The sequence below is a fragment of the Trachurus trachurus genome (assembly GCF_905171665.1).
Source record: "Trachurus trachurus genome assembly, chromosome: 14".
NCBI lineage: Eukaryota > Metazoa > Chordata > Actinopteri > Carangiformes > Carangidae > Trachurus > Trachurus trachurus.
In genome coordinates, this window is record NC_139903.1 from 13,328,730 (window position 1) to 13,348,393 (window position 19,664).

Genomic DNA, 19,664 nt, shown 5'->3' on the forward strand with positions numbered 1-19,664 from the left:
AATGGATCTGTGTCAGGAAGTTGGACAACCGATGTGATTATTTGACTCCATGTCCTCTGGGAAGGGTTCAAAACCAATGTGGCAGTTAGTGGAGCCTTTCCTTTTTTCTTTCTTTCCCTCTTGTCAAATTAAATTAAATTACTTTTTTTAATCAGTTAAATGTGTAACTTGAAAAGTCACTACAATTTAATTAAATGTAAAACTAGAACATTGTTGTTCAATTGAAAATCAAATGACTTTCTACGTTAGCCTACTCTGTTTCCTCTCAACATGTGTTTGTTATCATATTTAATGTTTTTACTTACTACTTATAACAACTTCTCACTTAACGTATTCTGTTTTTTCCTTTGTCTTGGAAGCTGGTTCAATATTTTCTATCTTTGTATCACAAAATTTGCCTTACATGTAATTTGAAGATACTTCATAAAAAAAAAAAACTTCTCACTTGACGTCGAGCAGCCGTCGCGCTGATGACGTCAACACGCCCCGCCCCCTGCTGCTCAGCGCTGAATTTTAAAAACAGAGGCTTCCTGTTTACATTATCCCGCTAGTTTCTTCGGTCAGACTGAAATATCCACCACGGTGAAGAAATTTAAGCGTCTATATTAAGCGATTTTCTTTCTCTTCGTGTGCGCGAGTGTTTATGTTGGAGTCAAAACAACAGTGACGCAATCAAACAGCACCCGCGCGCTGTTTCTGTCGTTAGGCAGCGGTAACTAACTTACGGTAACTTCCTTAGTGATGCTGTCTGTCCTGAAAACAACCAAACAATCAACATATATTCCTAAGTAGTAGTCTTCGTAGCTGCTATGAGATGCCTGCTCTTATATTAATTCAAATAAGACATGTTTCTTAACATATTCAAACGCTTTAAGAAGTTGTGTGTTTAGCCAACAAGCTACATGAGACATTTCGGTGCAGGTAGTAGTCACTCTCTGACCCCGGTGACTGGGTTCAATTAATTAACTTTCCACAATGGAGGATAACTCGTCGTCGTCTTCTTCTTCTGGATCTCCTCAAGCGTCTTTTCTGCAGAGGACGCTGGAGCGGCTGTCCTCCAGGCAGTGTCTGAAGCTAAACGCCGAGGAGGAGAGCTGCACTGTCGCTGTTGTTGCTCTGCAGAGGTACCTGTGTGATCAGGGTGAGGGTCTCCACCAGCAGCAGCAGGAGGAAGAGGAGGGGGAGACCGACAGCTACACCTACGACATGACCGTCACTGACGGAGTGTGGCGGGCCAAGTGCCTCCTCCATCCTCGTTTGAACCACCTGGTGCACACCAACACCCTGAGGACTGGTGCGGACATCAGCATCACGCAGTGCTCCTTTGTTTACAACGAGAAGAGGCTGGGACACGGGTACATCTGCATTGAGAAGCTCATATGTTGTAGTGGTGGTGGTGCAGAGTCAGACGCGTCTGTGGTCCTGTCCCGTGTCAAAGATGCCAGCTCACTGCCCATCCTGGTGAAGCAGGGCATGGAGAGGAGCGTGTTACTGCAGAGTGATGTTCCCCTGCAGGTGAGCCGTAAACACTACCTGTCTCTGTGGAACAACGACGACCCAGAGGGAGACATCTGGACCGACTCAGGACCCCCCACATCTGACACAGTGCTGGACGGTGAGATGATGCACCCCCCTGTCCCCCCTGTCCCCACTGTCACACAATCCAATCCACTTTTTTTTTTTTGATACTTTTTATTTAGCATTTTCAATTTAAGAGAAAACAAGTTGACAACAAACTGTCAAGAAAATAAAACAAATACACAGACGAAAACACGGGGGCTCCTCAGTTGAAAGTCCTATATATAATGTCCAGTGTCTTTACTTGTTAGTGTGTAGGTCCTCAGTTGTTTTGATAAAAGCAGTCAATTTCTCCCATTTCCTGGGAAAGGTTGCTCTAGATCAGAGAGAGAAAGTCATCTTTTCCATTAAACACATTTCCTTCACTTTGTTCATCCATTGGTTAATGCTTGGAGACTCAGTTTTATACCAGCATTTTGGTATAACTTTTTTTTACAAGCCATCAACAGTATTTTAAACAGATACCACTCTTTTTTAATAACCACATTTTCATTTAAGACACAGAAATAGAGGACCATCACATTGTTAGGAATTGTGTATCCCAAGATCTTTGCCACAGTAGTACATACATGACCCCAAAAGGTTTGAATTTTTGGGCATAGCCAAAATATATGGGAATGGTCTGTGTTCATGTTTCCGCACTGCCTCCAGCACTGTTCTTGTGATTGAGAGAATTTGCTTTTTCCAATCCAATCCACTTTATTTATATAGCACATTTTCAAAACATAAAGGTTTACCAAGGTGCTGCACAGTGATTGACATAAAAGAGAGCTCAAATGGTAAGAAAACGTAATGAGGATTAAAAATAAAGATAAAATAATAATAATTAAAAAAGGTATGGATACATTTGAAAATAACAATAAAAAAGGAATAAAACAAACAGATAAAATGATAATAAAAAGACACACAAGAACAGAGAACACACAACTCTCATGCTGAGTTAAAAGCCAAGGAATAAAAGTAAGTTTTAAGACATGATTTAAAAGTAGGTAGGGTGGGGGACATCTTTATTTCTAATGGTAGCTCATTCCACAGCTCAGGAGCTGCCACACACAATGACATTTAAATAGCAATAAGGTGCAATGTGCTGCATGGCTGCAACTACAACATATTTTCATTATCAGTTTGTGCATTTTTTTTATTTATTTATCTCCTTTCTAGGATTTTTTTTTTAAGTGGTTCACAAATTTGTTTGTTATGGCCAGTTGCCAGTGGAAAAACACAAACGTTTTCATTAAATGTATAATCATGCAGCATGAACATCAGAAGACCTCCAACTTTCTGCAGAGAAGACTGCTGAATTGTTTTCATCGATAACTAAAAGGATCCATCAGTGATTCAAAATCATTGTCTGTTTTGTATAGTTTCTACTGATGACTGACCTGACACATTGTTTCAGCACATGTATAGAGTCAATACTGTGGACTCAGCTATCATTATATATTTTTAGAGACTAATTGTAACTCATTCAGGTTTTAAGCTTAATATCAAGACATTGAAATGACCTGAATCATAGAGACAGTATGTAGCTTGGTGTATATGCAATTCTGTGGTCGACTAAAACATATTTATAATATGTTCTCTCTGTGTCCATTACAACGCCTCTTCTTTGCAAATGTATATTATTTTCCTCAATGTCTTATTTTCAACAGTGTCCAAGATCACTCTCCTCAGTTCTGCGGAGTTGTCCTTCAGAGGCTCATGGAAACCTTTTCCTCTCCTTGTGCGGATAATACACAAATCCAGATTACGATATTATGGGAAGTTTGGGCTCAGGATAGATTACCCCTATCAGGTGAATGTGAATTTACAGAGAAGTTGTATGAGCCTTATGTTTTTTTCCTCACTGTTAAGCTGTGTCAAAGAGCACATTCTTGTTTTTCACCACATGCTTTTTCATACTTTAGGCCTATTTTGAAGTTGCTGACCAGAGTGGCACCATGTCCCTTGTGCTGTGGAACGAACTGTGTCCAGAGTTTTACCAGAGGCTGAACGTGGGCACAGTGCTGTATCTGCAAAACTACACTCTGAAGCAGAGTTATTTAAACCGATCACGCCCACAAATGGACCATCACAGAATGAAGAGCTTTGACTCTGTGGGTATGTACACATTATTTATAACCACTGATTTCATTTTAGTAATAATTTACCTTAAAGTAGTACTAAAGAACTTTCAATATTGGTTGAGTTTGGCGGCGCCAGTGGCCCAAAACGGTAGTGTTTTGCCTGAAGGGAGACTCCATCTCCCATGAGCACCAGCGCATAGCGTTGTAAAAATTCGGATCTCCCAGTGCATGGAAATTAACAGAAGACGTCCAAACTAAGTTTCTGTTTCCAGCGGATCATTTCACAGTAAACACACATGCACAATCCGACGGGAACGTACCACATTGCCTGCTCCCTCCTTGTCGTGACTCGCAAAAGTGAAAGTGAAACTTTAAATGAGAGCCGGGTTCCTACCATCCACCTCAAAGCTGCTTAGTGCCAGAGAAAGTGATACAGACCCCCTCAGGCCATGACAGAGGTGTTGTATGGTTGTAAGTCAATGTACCATCACAAAAGTTATGAAAATATTATATGAAGGTTGAAAAGTTACTTAGTGTTGGTTTAACTTCAGGTCAACCACAAGAATTGTGTGCCTATTGTTTTGACCATTTCACCTGTCGTTGTGTTTTCTTTCATTCTTCAGGGTTTAACATCAGGGTCAAGGTTTATTCTGTATGGGGTATGACAGCCAAGTTTTTTCCTGTTATAGTTACTTAGGTAGTTAGTAGTTGTTAGTTTAGTTTAGTTTAGTGAGTTGCAGTTTCATCATGTCTTCTGCCTCTCTGCTTCTGTATTTTGTCAAGAAATTTGCCTGAATCCTCGCAACCCAGCCTCAGTCATCACTGTGGTGTCATCAAAGAGTGTGCTGCCTCAGTGGGGATTGCCTGAGGTTTCCTACAATTTCATCACCAGGTAATGAAATGGCATCTTTTTTTTTTATTATTCAGCAGGTTTACATTTGTCTTCATCTAGTGCCTCAGGTCTGCTAGAGATGTTATGATTTTCATGGTTTTGCTTCATACAAATATAAAAAGACAGTCTGTTGAACATTTTTCTGTCTCTGCAGTGTATGTTTGCTGCCTCATGTATTATTTATATTATTCTCATTATTGCATTTTGACTGAGTGAAAAAGAGACTTCATGTTACCGTATGTTTCTTACAGGTCAGAGTTGGAAACGTTAACCCACAACTCAGCATGTGATGTCATTGGTTTGGTAACATTTGTCGGCCGTGTTGAAAGAGTCAAGAGTAAAGGCAACAAGGGTAAGAGATGTTCCTAACTTAGCTTTCTGATTGTAATTAAGTTTGTCATAATTGACCTTGTTCAACGTTTTAGGTCCAGAAAAATACTGGACATATCGGTGGGTCCATGCGGTGGACGGGACATCGAACGAGCCTTTTATCCTGGAGATATTTTCCTCTTCACAACCAGAAATCTTCAGCGGTATCTGTCCAAGTAAGTCGTCTGTATTAGAAAGCTCCTGCTTCGAGACTTGTAACCATTTTCACTTGGTTTGATTTAATACGTCATCATCTTTTCCACAGTGACCTACCTGGTTTGCACTCAGATGAGGGTTCGTCAGGTGGACGGCTCATTGCTGTACCTCACCAGCAGCTTCGAGACAGAGACGGTCATCACAGGTTGGCACAACCGTAACAAACGAAGAGTCTGATGATAATCTGCACAAACTGTATGTTGGTGACGGGCCGACTCTCTGTCATCTACACCCACAACAGGGTACCACAAAGGTCAGCCATATGTGAGCGACCCCACAGTGAAGAATTTCATCCAGTGGACTAAGACCCTGAAGGACAACACTGTCCTCCAGAGGACCGCCGTGGGTGGACATTACTGCTACCCTCACCCCCCCAAGACGTTCACGCAGTCAATGGCAGATGCGTCAGGTGAGGGTAAACACAGAGTGGTCCAGATGTGAACAGATTTATTTGTTTTTTTAAGTCCAGCTTTGTGCTTTTAGAGTGCACCAATGAAAGGAAGAGCTCTGCTGCAGCACTGAGCCAAAGTAAGATACACTTGGTTAACTCGTGGCAGAAATCAAACAAAATCTGGGTCAGCGTTCTTCTGCAGTACTGACACAAGACACGGTCCTGATCATTCGGTTAAACTGTAACCCGGCTGTATCTTTATGCAGAGCTGCAGCCAGTTCATATTTATACATTTTGTATACATCATTTTTAGAAAGTTATTCCTTTTATTATTTATGCTCAAGTCATCCATAAGCTGGCAGCAATTCAGTGCTGAGAGTACAGTAAACACTGAATTTAAAAAAAATTTAAAAGTGATTTGGTTTAATTGTCCTTCTTTGTCTTTTGTGATTTTAAATCCTCTTCAGCTGAAGTTCCCCTGGTTGCCGCGGCTGACCTGAAGAGGGAGTTAGAGACCCTGCAATACAGGGAACATAAAAAACTGGCAATTCAAGGGCAGATCACGGCAGTGCGGTACATGAAAACCCCGCAGACCACAGGGTCACGAGGAGCAGGAGAGAAAGAGGTAAGGACATTAATTTAAAACATTTTCCAGAGGCAGTGACCATTAAAACTAAATTAAGTCAACTGGTTTCCTGCAGGTGCCAGATGTTTCTCCTGACGTGCGCGCACCAGAAACACCCAGTCGTCCCACAGCAGCTGAGGAGAGTTTAAGATCTCCATCTGCCGAGAAAGTCTCAGCAAGCAGAGGGAAAAGAAAAATTGAAGTGAGGTGTGGTTTGACCCCTGACTAACAGATACGTGAGCACAAATTCATCAATATAGGTCATTACCTTAGATGTAACATGCCAACATGTTTTCCAGAAAAGACACGCAGTCCTCCTCGGATCATGATGTGCCATCAAAAAGGTAGTTGAGATTCAGCTGGTTGTGTTTATCCACAAAACATATCAACCCCTCTAAGCTTGTTTGTCTCTGCTCCTACAGACGGGCTGGACGGGAAAATAGAAAGGAAGCACAAGAGAACGACTCAAATCCAGAGGAGGTTCAGGATGTTCAACATCAATCGCAAAATCCAAATCAAGGTCAAGAGCTACATCTTTTTTCTTTCTCCAATCTTTTTATTGTTTTTTTTAAAAAACATAATACATCTGTTCATTTGTAACAGTATCGAAGCCCAATGTGAACTTGAACCACTTCCACCCTGTCAAGCCCATATTCCCCATACACTGAGATCTTATATAGTATACTGTCACATTCACACATACCTGTACACATAAATACACAAAAGTAAAGAAATATATAGTATATATATATTAAATTAAAAAAGAACACAAGCACCCTGGAGTTGTCATTTGCTGGAAGTCGTGGGTAATGTTCACACTGACAGTGGAGGAGAGAGAGTAGCTGAAAGCAGGAATAAATTGAGAGTAAAGAGCTGATCTGTAATCTGTTGTCGAGGTGAGTAAAATTTATATGACATATAAGAGCAGGTAGTAGCGACATCCCGTGTCTTCTGTGATGCGATACTCTGTGAAACTTTGATTTTTACATTTTGAGTCTGTTTTCCACCAGACTATGACGCTCTATGTTGGGAAAGCAGCAGCTGGCAGACGCAGAGGCGAGAGGTGTGTGAACATCTGCGCCAAGGCGGCCTGTACCAGGACAGCATCTCTCAGAGGTTCACGTCTGACTCCAAGAACATGCTCCTGCAGTGGAGTAATCTTCAGCCAATGCGGTGGACACCAGAGCAAACCACTGACACGGTCCCACCGGCGGACTGTCCAGGATACTTCCTAGTGACAATACTGGGTGAGGCAGAATCACTCAGAGCTGTGAAGTCCCTCTCCTATCATGGTTTAAATTAACTTGTGCTTCAACAAACCTATTCTATGCTTCAATATCCTCTTGTTCCCTAAATAAATCTCCCTCTGAATCATTCATATGACGTAGGCCGCAGCTTTCTTCCTCATGAATAGCCGTGTCGTGGAGAAAAATTGCTGTCACATTGGTTTAATACTCAATAGCTGTAGCTAAATGACCTACAGTGTTTTTATTTTATTACATTTTACATCATCAATGAGTCACTTTGAGGCTGAGATCTGCTCTCAGGAAAGCTGCACAACGCCGCATTTACAAAAACTATAAAATCTCTTTGAAAAGCAGCTTTTAGAAACACATTAGGACACCACACATTACTCAGTGCAAACGTCGTTTTTTCCACCTTCCCGAACAGGCATCAACAAGCAGATCGCTGTGGATGCTGCGTATTTTCCTGTGGTGAGTGCTGATGAGCCCAGAGCTGTGGGTCTCCCTCAGGATCCCCACGGCAACACGATGCTGTCCTGCCTCTCGTCAGGCTTCCTCTGCCCTCTCGGCGTCGCGGCCGACCAGAGTGATGCAGCTCTTCCCGAGCCAGGTAACTAACTCAGGCTTTTTGAGCGGATCTTTTATCATAAATGCCCGTGGTTTCATACTGAGGATTGTTTCAATTCTTGTCTTTGCAGAGGAGATCTTAGCGACTGCCAGTGAGCTGGAGGACGAGCATGTGGTTTGCATCTTGGACCTTTGTCATCTGGGTGGAGATAAGGTGGAAGCTCTGATCAACAAGGTGTACAGAGTGACGGAGGTTTCTCTGGACTAGGAGCTACAGAGGAGCAAGTGTTCACTTCAAGGCCCAAGGTTTTCTTTATTAGTGCCTGAGGGTAAAAAGAAACTTCTATTTGTAATTATTGTTAGTGTGCATTAATTCTGCCATCAGGAAAAAAAAAACAATGGAAATCTAATGCATCTGTTTTATACTGAACCCAATTTGATATTGAATATTTACATTTGTACAATAAATGTTCCATAGAACTTTAAATTCTAATTCATTTTATGTAAAAGTGTTTTTGATCTTCTTACTGAGATAAATAAATCAGAATATTTTCTATTATTCAAGTATAAATTGACAGATGTTTTCACTCTTTTTTTTAATGAGAAATCAAGACTTTTGAGGAAGTGATGTATTTTGGTGGCTGCCATCAAATGCATCATGAGAGAATCAATTCATTTCTGAAATGACTTTGGTAATCATTGAATAATTTTACAAATGCTCTAATGAAACAATCTATTTCTCTGGGAAGTGTTAAAGACAATATTTTATTTATGTGCTGACATCAAACGGCCCTCCAATGTCCAGTGGCCTGTCTTTTTTCATAAACTGATATCAATCTGCTTTTCTGAAGTGAAAATACGTCTTTTTGCAGCGAGAACACACAGCTGAGAAACACTCTTGTACATAAATAGTTTTCTTAGACAGTTTGCTCAGAATAACAATACATATGTTTAAAAATATTTATTTTCAAATATTTCACAATATCCAGGTTGATTTATAAATAATTCAATATAGCATAATTAATATCAAGATATTTTAGAATGTAAACTTAATTTGTCAATTTCTTTTTAAAACAATATTAACAATATTTTAAAGCTTATTTTGATGGTAAATACAGAAAGAGAACAAGCCATACAAGTGACTGTGCAACACCAACTGGGACGCAAAAAAAGAAGCCTCACCTCCTCTAATAAGACACTTCATTATTATCTGTTACAAAATTACTTTAATTTTAAAATCATGTAACATACATATGTAATCTATTAGACATATAAAATAAACAACTATATAGTCTAAACTTTTTTTTTTTACATTCTATTATACAATATATTCAATGTTTGTTTCAGCATGGAAACAACAGAAATGGCTGCACACCAGGTTAGTTTTGTTCATGTCCTGGCAAATCTTACACAGAAAGCATTGATCCGACCTCACACCTGTGGCGTCAGTCGTTGTTTTATACAAATCAGAAAAAGTAGTACAAGTTAAATGTGATTAAAATCACATGCCTTCAAAAAAGACATTGACACTGAATGAAAAACAAAACCCATGAAGGAGAAAAGCATTCTGAAAACTGAAGGAAAACAAATAAAAAGGTGCAGAAACCAGGTCAGGGAGAAAAAGACTGTACTGACTGAGCAGATGGATTATTTACAGTGACTTCTGTGAAGCAGTACACACGCACCCGCACACACACGCACACACACACACACCTTAAAAAGCTCTAAAAATCATCTCGCAGCCAAACATTCTGGTGGAGAACGGGTGATTTGTCCAAAGCAAAAATAATAATAATTTAGGGCTTAACCAAAAACTGGAGCACATATCACGACATGATTCACTCACAGTGGAGTTTAATAAGCAGAATTTCCCTCAACCACCTTTACAAGGCAAGTCATGTTATAGCAGTTATTTTTATACAGACATGGACTGAAATCTCAATGATGTGTTTAGACGGAGAACAACCTTAAAAAGAGGGATTTTTTTTTTTTTTTTTTTTACGACCGCTGCCTGAATGGTTAATGCTCTGCAACATTATTCACTTTCCAAAAAAAATACCTTTGTTTTGATTTTCAGTAGTTGAAATAATTATGGAAAATAGAAATATAGTCATCTATGGCACCTCTGAGTCTTTTATGGGCAGTCACTTTATTGTTTCTACACTGAACATGTGGAGGTGTGGAAATGCATAAAGGGCGCTTGAGGCTTCCTTCAACCACCTAAAATAATATTTTCATGATGTTCTACAATTGCACTTTTTTCTTTTTTTCTTAAAAAAAAAAACTGAAACCCATTAGACTAAAAAAAAAAAAAAGAATGATTTAGTCCGTTTTGGCTGAATTACCTTGACTCAGCTGTTATTATCACTAGCAGTGACCACACATCTGGACAGCTGTTGCTACAGTGCACCCTGATGTGAGCTCTGAGCATGTGTGAAATCCTGCTCAAGTGGGAACATATGGATCCAGATTCTTCATTTCATTTCTTTTTCCATTGTCACGGCTGAACGTGTGAGCGTTTTACTCCAGAGTGTCTGTGTCTTGTACGTTCTCGTGTGTCGTCTCATGTTTGGGTGAAGCTAACAAACACTACAGCACATTCCCATGCAGACAAAGTCATTGTGTAATCATTGTGACCATTAGTCTTCAGTGGACACATGCTGTACCTTAAAAAAACAAAAAGAAACAAAAAAAGAAGATACTGCTTATATCAACGTCTGAAGGAATGTTAGGACGTTTTCATTAAAAAAATACTTCCATATAATTTACATGGTACAATGGCTTATTATACACCTCTATATATACATTGTACATCTGTTCTGAAACATTTAAAACAGTATAAATTAACATTCTTCTTTTTCAAATTGACATTGCACATAGGAAAGTGTAAAACGGCACTGAACATACATGCTGAAAGTGTTCTGACAGTGGAGTCCTGTCATCCAATATGAACAGCACCAGTCTTGAATGGGACCGTAACATAAGTCGACTTGAATGTGTACAGTTGGGCCAAGAGACTGTCGCACAGAGCGTTACAGGCTGATCTGAGTTAAATGTCACACGAGCGAAAGAACCAAGAAACACTTGAATGAGTTGAATTTAAATGTAGTCAGACTCTGGCACAGACAGCTCCTGCAGTTTAGTTACAAGTAAGTTTGTGTTTTTAATCACTACCAGATGAGAAATGTGTTTGTTTTTTTCTTTCTGGATATTGTTCAACTGCCGATCTGGCTTCACCAACGTGCTCCAGAAGTCTTTCTGTTACGACTGTCTGTTTGAGATAGCTGATTAGCAGTTGGACATATCGCAGCAAGATTTCATCTTCACCGAGGTCACATAAAACTGTGTCTCAAAAAAATATGATGGACTCAAAAGATTGTCTCACAAGCGTGAAGAAAAACAAGATTGAGAAATCCTCTAACGGCAGGACTGACTGTGAATAAACAATATTTGATACTTTAAAATAATAATTTAGAGTTTTTGTTATGACTGCAGCTGTATATTTCACAAAATAGCATATTGAAGGTTCCTATGTTTTCAAGGTGAATTAAATATCTTTATCTTTTTCCCCAATGAAATCACATTCATAGTAGGAAGCAGTGTGTTATTTAGCCCAGCTGCTCAAGGTCCGAGCATAAGTTCTGTGATTTCTCGTGTTCACACAAAACAAACAAAAGACTAGAGTTGAATAAACACTGTTCAGAAATATCCACACAGGCAGGCAGGAGTCTCCTCTGAACCTTTTCTTACCGTTCTCTCAGATATTCAGATCTTACAGGCTCACACTCCTGCAGCAGTGTGTCGTACTGTGGTCTGGGAGAACTACAGTGGGCCACATACACATCAGAGGTGGTGCATTCGTCTTGCATTAAACTATGATGGGGTGAGACATTAAGACCAGTGTTGACCTTTTAATGTCCAAATGAAACATAAAATCAGTTATAATTTGTGTATAAAACTATTTTCTTATCCCATATATAGTTTCATATATATATTTATATGTAATAAATAAAAATGAAATGGTTTCAGTAGGGATTCAGTAAATATTTAAATGAATCTTATCAGATACTAGCGTTACAGAAAGTGTTCAAAAAGAGTTTGGACTTACTGATGTAAAGGTTGCAAAAAGCATCCAATATATATTTGTAATATATCCAATACAAATCTAGACGTCTCTTGTTTTCATCTGATGCGGAAAATAATAAATTATGACCTATGAAAATATAACTTTGTATTCCAAATGGACCTGAGCTGGATTTTTAAAGCCGTAATCAGACAAAACCATCAAACCGAACCGTGGACGTACCACGGTTAAAGGCACAAATATTTTCCCCCTTCTGCTAGCTTCTTTTATCACCTAAAATCTCATCCTGCAGAGCTCATCATTTGTTCATCATTCTCACTGAGAAGTGGTGAAATGTAGTTGTAGCACCCCTTCCTCACTCCCAGATTGAGGCTTTAAAAATCTAGATAGACCTTTCTAGTGTTTGGAGAATATTCCCCCTCATTTTCCCTGTGTCGCATGTTACATTTGACGTCTTAGCAGACCTGATTAGATATGATAGTCATCTCACCACTGCATGTAAATCACTGTTTTTGGGGACACAATGGGAGCGACATCTGATGCCTGCTAACTGAAATACACATTGATGCAAAGTTCCCACGCTCACACATCCCTTAATGAAACATGAAGCATTTTCATTGGAGCCAAAAATCTGAACGGGGGAGATGATATTGCGTCACTTGGGAGAGGTGTTGAGCTGTAGGTTGGAAACTAATCTCGCTGTTAAGGTAAGAGGAAATTAGAATATTGATTAAGGGGCATAAATAAATATTCTACTTTGGGTGAGGGGGTGGGGGGGCAGGGGTGTGGTGGTACCAAAGTGCAAACAGACACTTAGAAGGAAAGTTTCTGTGTTAGATGAAAACCGTCCACACGTCTTCTCGAGAGCTCTGATAATCCACTTGTTCCAGCGGTGTCACTGATCGATGACTCAGTGTGGTGTGGCTCGGTGATGGAGGAGCCCATCACCTCGGACTCTCCTCAGACCCTGTGGGTGACGTCGGGTCGGACCAGTGCGGCCTCTGGCTTGTGGTTTTCCCGCTCCAGTGACGTGCCGACAGACAGACAGACCGGCTTTCCTCTGAAAGGAGCGGCTTCACATCTAAGGTAAGGTCACTACCAGACACTTTCCGCGTTTCCAGCACTTCCTGCTGTAAAAACTTGACATCAAGTTTGACTTCCAAATGCCACAGCGTGCTGCCGGCCGCCTACACGCCAACAACACAGGGAGATCTCAGCGCTCTTAAGTAAAAAAAAATCCACAGCGCTACCGAGTCAGCATATTTCGGAAGTCTGAAACACTGCCAGTTTGGTTTTGGGAATGTTGGTATTGCCTTTGTTGCTGTTGCTGCTGTGCTTGCGGCAATTGCTGTGTTTGTGGCTGCTGCTGCTGCTGCTGCTGCTGCTGTTGCTGCTGCTGCTGCTGCTGGATGTATCCCACAGTGCCTTGCTGTGGGACGTTAGTGGTGTGTAAGAATGCTGGAGTTGACCCGCCGTGCACAAGTCCTTGAGCCATCTGTTGACAGAAAAGCAAATGTGAATGAACTGTGGTCAATTTTATCTTTCTTGTACAGTTACCGGCCTCTGCTGAGATGCATGATGCCAGTTATATACAGTACATGAGTGTTATCTGTGAATATTCAGATGCACTCTGCAGCACCTAAACAGGGCATAAGGTCTCAATCCTGTGACTTTAATAAAGAAACCCCCCCTAAGGCTTGTTGATATTTTGGTTTGAACCATCCTTTGAACTTGGGAAACTGTGGAATTTACAGTTTGTGTATAATTGCTAAGCACTACATAACATCTAACTTTACTCTAGTTCTGTTTAAATTCTGAATAAGAGGAACTCTATAAAGATATTGTTTGATCTTTACTGACCACATTTTCACAGCAACTGTTTTTTAAAGCTCATATATACGTATTTGTTCCCAGTAGCTTGTGGTACATAAAGAAGAAAATAAAATACCATATAGCCACGATACAGAGGAATGGATCACTGGTCCTCACCACTTAGCAAAACATGTCTTAATAATCTTAATAATCATTCAGTGGAACAAATTAAATAAAATGCAGTTCTGTGGTTTGGAAATATGGAAAAACTAGAGACTATAGAAATTTCGACCACCCTCTCGTCAACGAGAATAAAAAATATATAGAACCCTCCCTCTTCTCTGATGATGTTTCTGAGGATGTTTTGGCGTGTAAAGGGATTTAGGTAAGCTACTTAGCAACTGTGTTTCTGCACCAGACTAACAAGATTTATCGATGGTATGTTTTTTGAACGAGTGGGGGCCAACATGATATATATATATATATAAAAAAAGGAAAAGACTGGAGAAAACAATTCAGCATTACATTATTTAATATTTGATCTAATACATTTTAGATGACATCACAGCTTTGCTACAAAGCAGAGATTTTAGAAGAGCTGAATGTAACACCAATCTTTATTAACACCATGTGGGAATGGCGCCGTTGCTGTGGTAACTAAGGATTTGAGATGCAGTGTAATACCTAAAATTATCATAAATCTGTAAACATAAAGCCTGAGCATCATTATACAACAATCCATCCGCTAAACACAGAAGTCAAACCTTATGCCAGAAGAGAAACTTCACACCTAGCAGCACCTAGCTGACAGTATTACGCAGCTTCACGGCAGATGGTCGTCGTACCTGAAAGAACTGCTGTGGCTGCTGTAGCTGCAGGGAGTGCTGGGAGGCCTGAGGCTGAGCTTGGTAGGCCGACTGGGACTGTTGTGAAATGAAACCGTTGTGTGGAAACATAATGGGGGACGTGAAGACCGGAGAGGGCACGAGGACGGCGTTGCAGTTGACCTGTTGCATGGAGAACGAGGGGGCGATGATCTGCTGCTCCAAGGTGTATCTGTAAGGAGTGTGGACGATAATGAGCTCAGGCTCGACGGCAAATTATCCCACACATCAGACTGCTGTGTGTGTTTGTGTGTGTGTTTGTGTGGGTGTGTGTACAGTATGTGCATGTTCAGGCTGATTTAAACACTTCTCACATGGTTTGGGAGATGCCCATGTTGCACTGGGAAGGCTGCGAGGTGACACTGCTGGTGGGGACCAGCGTCTGCATTGGCTGGTTCAGGAGCATCCTGCTGAAAATGAAATCTGTGTGAGTGGACTGATGGAAAAAAAAAACAACAACCTCAAAGCAGACATCAAAGAGAACTAGTTTTTCACCTCAACATTTTTCTCTAGAAATGTCACGGTAGTTAGAAGAGATAAACAGGACATTTTTGATGTCAGCAGAACATTATTTCTGAAATGATTTGGAGCCAGACTCAAAATTAACCAGAGAAAAAAGCGAAGAAAAAGGACATGAACATGTTGAGAGAACTAAAATTGTAGGATCCAATCATTCATAGAAAGAAACCGATAAGGAAAATTGGTAATATCATAGCATAGAACTAAAGTGCATGTCCTGTCATCTCAGGATCCTACAATTACTTCTATTAATAATTGCTTTCAGCATGGGATGGTAGAAAACCACTTTGAGGACTCTCACCGTAGTTGTCCATCTTGATTGAACTCGTCTGTGTGTCTTTGGTTTGAGTCCTGCAGAGGCCTCGTGTTGGTCTGAGAGAACATCATGGGGTTACTGTAGAAGGGCATCGTCACACTCGTGCTCGTCTGCACGGGCAAACTCACTGACGGTGTCTGCCCGCCCCGCGCAATCCTTTGCTGGACCTACAATCCAACAAATGAAACACACACTTGAATTTATCTGAGCCATATGTTAGAAGGAAATAAAAATAAAATACAGTATTGCTGTATTGCAAACAAAGCACAAGCTGCACACAACATGTGGCAAAGCAAGTGAATGTGAAGCCACCACCTGTTGTTATGATGTTTATGTCTTTCAATAACAGACTTCCTCCCATTGTCTCTTTATCCTCTTATCATTAGAGGACAGCTTTGTCTGGACACATTGGCCGTTTCAGATTTGCATCGGCACTTTGTGCAGTTTGTACCTGTGTCGAGGGCGAGCTGTTCTCTCTTTGGAGCGAGTGAGGGGACGAGCTGTGGGGCCCGCAGGCCGGTGGTTTGGGGTGGCCCGAGAGCTGCCTGATCACCCCCGCCTGGCCCTGCGGAGCCGGCCTGCCCGGGCCCTGCTGCTGAGGCTGCTGAGGCTGCTGCTGCTGCTGGACCGGGCCGTAGTCGTTGTGGACCGGCTGCTGTAGCAACATCTAACACACACAAACAGAAAATATGGATTTATCCGTCATTTACTCAAAAAAAAAAAAAAAACAGCCACGATTATTTTTTTTTACATAATGCTAATCTGCAGATCAGATAAAGGGATTTGAATTGTCCTGTTCAGTATTTACTCTGCTCCAAAACGACAGCAGTGTCTGCACTGGCCTCGGTTTAATCATATTTAGGTGAGGTAACAAGGGAAAAGGAAGGGGCGATCAGTTCAGGTTTAATTTTGATTAGCAAACTGTTAATCTACTACGTGAAAATGTGTGTTAAGTGTCTCAAATCGCAGCTCATCTCATATCACTTTCACACCCGGGAGGCGGTGATATTAAACAAAGTGACAACTCGTCTTTATTAAACACACATTACGACGCTCCCAGGGTCACTCCTCTGCGCTCGCTATGTGGGTCATGAACAGTTGTTGTTGAGCTGGTTAGCGCCGGCCTCTTGGTGGGGCCATTCCACCGTCGCTGTGAGGGTTTTAGGTAATCTGAGTTTGCATGTATGATGTTGACTTTCTCCAACAGCTGATATGGATATGTCCATATGATATATATCATCATTATAGGTCCAGATTAAAGTGTGTCACTGGTGAAATCCAGCGCTTTCTCAACGCAGTGTTACCTGGAGGTTAGCCAGGTGAAGCTTCTCCTTGATGTCGTGCAGCTCCTGCTGCTGTGTCTTAATGTCAGCCTGAAGAATGCGTGTCCTTTCCTCCAGCTGCTCCTTCAGCTGGTTCATTACACCGAGCTGAGGCGGCTGCAGTTGATACATAGACGAGTGCTGCTGCTGCTGCTGCTGCTGCTGCTGCTGCTGCTGCTGCTGCTGCTGTGTTTGCTGTTGCTGGAAAGACATGATCCAAAACAATCAGTTGGGAACAGACATGAGAAAAGCCTGGTAGTTTTTTTTTTCCTACTACAGTGTTATTTTTCTTTCTCTCTCTCTCTCTGGCACACTTAATAAGGAGGCAATCAGTTGGTGTGAGTCATAATGGTTTATTCGCGTAAGCTTCACACTTTTTCCTGTAAAAAAAGGTCCTGGAATAACACGGATGAGTGATTAGATGTACAAATATAGAAGCAATGTGTGGAAAGTGACAAAGAACTGTTCAAATATAACAGATGAACACCTTCAGCAGCAGTGGTAACTGTAAGAGACAGTGCAGAAAAAGGACAGAGGAAGGGAAGAGGCAGGAGAGGAAGTCTAAACACTAACCATGGCGGAGTGCTTGCTGCAGGTAGGAGAAAGGGGGAGGCTCATTTGGGGAACGAGGTCAAAGGAATTTTGTCTTTGTGCCAGATTCTACAAGGGGGGGAAATGAGAGAGTTTTACAATTTCACACAATCTCTGACATGATAATGTGCCAACTTGTTGTGGTTGCTTCTTACTGAACATTTTATCTCTAAAGACAGAGACGTTAAATAAACTGACCTTTGAACTGCTAGGCTGGAGTCTAGAAGACGTCTTCTCTGTCCCAACGGAAGCAGAATGCCATGATGGCGGGCAGGCCTCTGTGTAGGAGGTAGCTGCTGCAAAAGAGACAGTTCAACTTTTAACACATATCAATCATAGTGGATGGAGGATATGTTCATTTGGATCCTTATAATTGTTTTCTCTGTCAACTGATTGCTGTGGGGAACTGCAATATTTAATATATTTAAGGTCTGGATGCTCTACTCATTTCATGACAGTGTTGCAGGTTCTTATCTTGTCATCTGCTGACATGCTCAGCACCATTGCTTCCAGTTATTTCCACTCACACAGGAATTAAGCTTTGCCAGCAGGACTGACTGCTTTGCAGATTTCATTGGCCCCACTTTCTGCCTCTAGGGCTACAAAGAAGCTACTGCCTATCCCTGTGATTGATGGATGTTTATACCTGCAGTTTGAGAAGTGGACTATGGGCAAGGCTCAGGGCTGGAAAAACTGACTCTTTGGCACTTTTTCAAGTGTAAAAATTCAGAATTGAAACTATATTTTTTGCCTGTAGTCAATATTCCTCAGGGCAGCATAATCCTTGTGTTTTTTAGAGTCAAGTCAAATACAGTGGCAGGTCTCTTTAAACATCTTTTTTATTTGAAGATGTGTATGAATAACACCACAATTAGCAATGGACTACAATTATTTTGGAAAGCCTGATACCCTGTTTCATAATATGTATTGGCTGAACTGATTTAAATATAAATGCAAAAAATAGCAGCCAGATATTTTCAGCTTTCTATGTCCTTTGGAAAATGAGACTGCAATCCTCCATTACAGAAAGAAAAGGTGAAAAATTACTGGATGAAATAGGATATATGTTGTATAATTCTCAGAAAGCGAATACAGTCCTCTGGCCATGCTTATTCATATTTAATTTTATAGTCTCCACTCTTTAAAAAATGTGAGCTGTCAATACCTGCGTGTAACAGAATAACCACAGAGCTTCGAAGATAAAGCCAGAACAAGTTATGAAATGCAAGTCTTTTCTGGTTGTATATTAGCGCTGCTGATTCACTAGCCCTCGACTGCCACCTCATTCTAGCTCTGAGTTAAACCCACAAACTATGATGCATGCAGTTATCTCAACAAAGCCAACACAAAACGAAGAAGCCAAATCAGTGATTAATTATCGCTCTGACAGATATAGCTTAGGGGACGTCAGCAGCTGCTGCAGCCATGTTTACTTTTTATGGTCAGCAACTGTAATGAATCTGCCACTGTGCATTGTTCATATATATGCAGATGGCAGTGAAGTGTGTTAGTACATTACAGAGTGGGTGGAAGCTGAAGTCAAAGAGACTGGAGGCTCAGACCAACAGGACACACTAAAGAAAGTCCTGGAAACATTTCATCATAAATGCATCGTCACCCACATGTACAAAGGTGGGTGTTTTATTGACTTCTGGTGCACTTAGTTCCACAAGCTTCACCTCTGATAACAAGATCTTGTCAGATTGCAAGACAAAAGCTCAACTGCAGCATTTTTTTTTTTAGCTAAATTTAAATAACAACAGCAGCTGCAGCCGTATAGAAGCATATTGACCTGCTGTTGAGTGAGTTAGCACTTTAGGGAGCAGAGGATGACTCACATGCAGAGTCTGACAACGCTGTGTGGGAGGACTTCCGGGAGCTGTGGGAGGATACCGAACGTGCACCACTGTTTCTGTCCCGCGTATGGTCCAGTGTGGAGCAGATGTCCAAGTACAGCTCCTGAGCCTGGAACAAGGAGCAATGTTCAAAACAGAGGGTCGGATTTACAGCTGGCACATAGGCTGACCTTGTAAACAATTGTCTGCAATGTATGTAGAAGTGCTCTTGACTATTACCTTCACAGAGGAGGGAGCGATCTCAGGTGGAGACAACTCTTCAAGGCCAAACGCTCTCCTCCTTTCAGCTCGCACTTCGGCATAACTGAATAACAGCAGACAGAAAGAGTACA

The 19,664-nt window shown here is 41.1% G+C and overlaps 2 protein-coding genes across 9 annotated transcripts in view; one reads left to right on the forward strand and one right to left on the reverse strand.

The window, feature by feature from the left end:
* Positions 1-538: 538 nt before the first annotated feature.
* radx (RPA1 related single stranded DNA binding protein) lies at positions 539-8,367 on the forward strand. Its single transcript, XM_083986559.1, has 15 exons — positions 539-1,615; positions 3,231-3,373; positions 3,486-3,678; positions 4,428-4,536; positions 4,788-4,888; positions 4,962-5,081; positions 5,171-5,266; positions 5,363-5,530; positions 5,980-6,137; positions 6,214-6,344; positions 6,437-6,481; positions 6,560-6,657; positions 7,148-7,384; positions 7,809-7,991; positions 8,080-8,367. Exons 1-15 carry the CDS (start codon positions 976-978, stop codon positions 8,214-8,216), a joined length of 2,559 nt encoding a protein of 852 aa, XP_083842685.1. The 5' UTR covers positions 539-975; the 3' UTR covers positions 8,217-8,367.
* Positions 8,368-8,922: 555 nt separating this feature from the next.
* The window catches only part of npas2 (neuronal PAS domain protein 2), a 40,125-nt gene continuing 29,383 nt past the window's right edge, over positions 8,923-19,664 (reverse strand). For 2 of the 8 annotated variants that reach the window (XM_083987317.1, XM_083987321.1), the window contains exons 13-22: positions 19,552-19,636; positions 19,315-19,441; positions 17,675-17,772; positions 17,459-17,545; positions 16,868-17,086; positions 16,015-16,230; positions 15,549-15,730; positions 15,043-15,135; positions 14,690-14,900; positions 8,923-13,527 (exon numbers count right to left, since the gene is read on the reverse strand). In XM_083987317.1, the coding sequence (XP_083843443.1) occupies positions 13,279-13,527; positions 14,690-14,900; positions 15,043-15,135; positions 15,549-15,730; positions 16,015-16,230; positions 16,868-17,086; positions 17,459-17,545; positions 17,675-17,772; positions 19,315-19,441; positions 19,552-19,636 (1,567 nt within the window). In that variant the 3' untranslated portion in view covers positions 8,923-13,278. Of the gene's footprint in view, positions 13,528-14,689; positions 14,901-15,042; positions 15,139-15,548; positions 15,731-16,014; positions 16,231-16,867; positions 17,087-17,452; positions 17,546-17,674; positions 17,773-19,314; positions 19,442-19,551; positions 19,637-19,664 lie in introns of all 8 variants that reach the window. The other 6 variants (XM_083987315.1, XM_083987316.1, XM_083987318.1 and 3 more) reach the window with 5 other exon arrangements.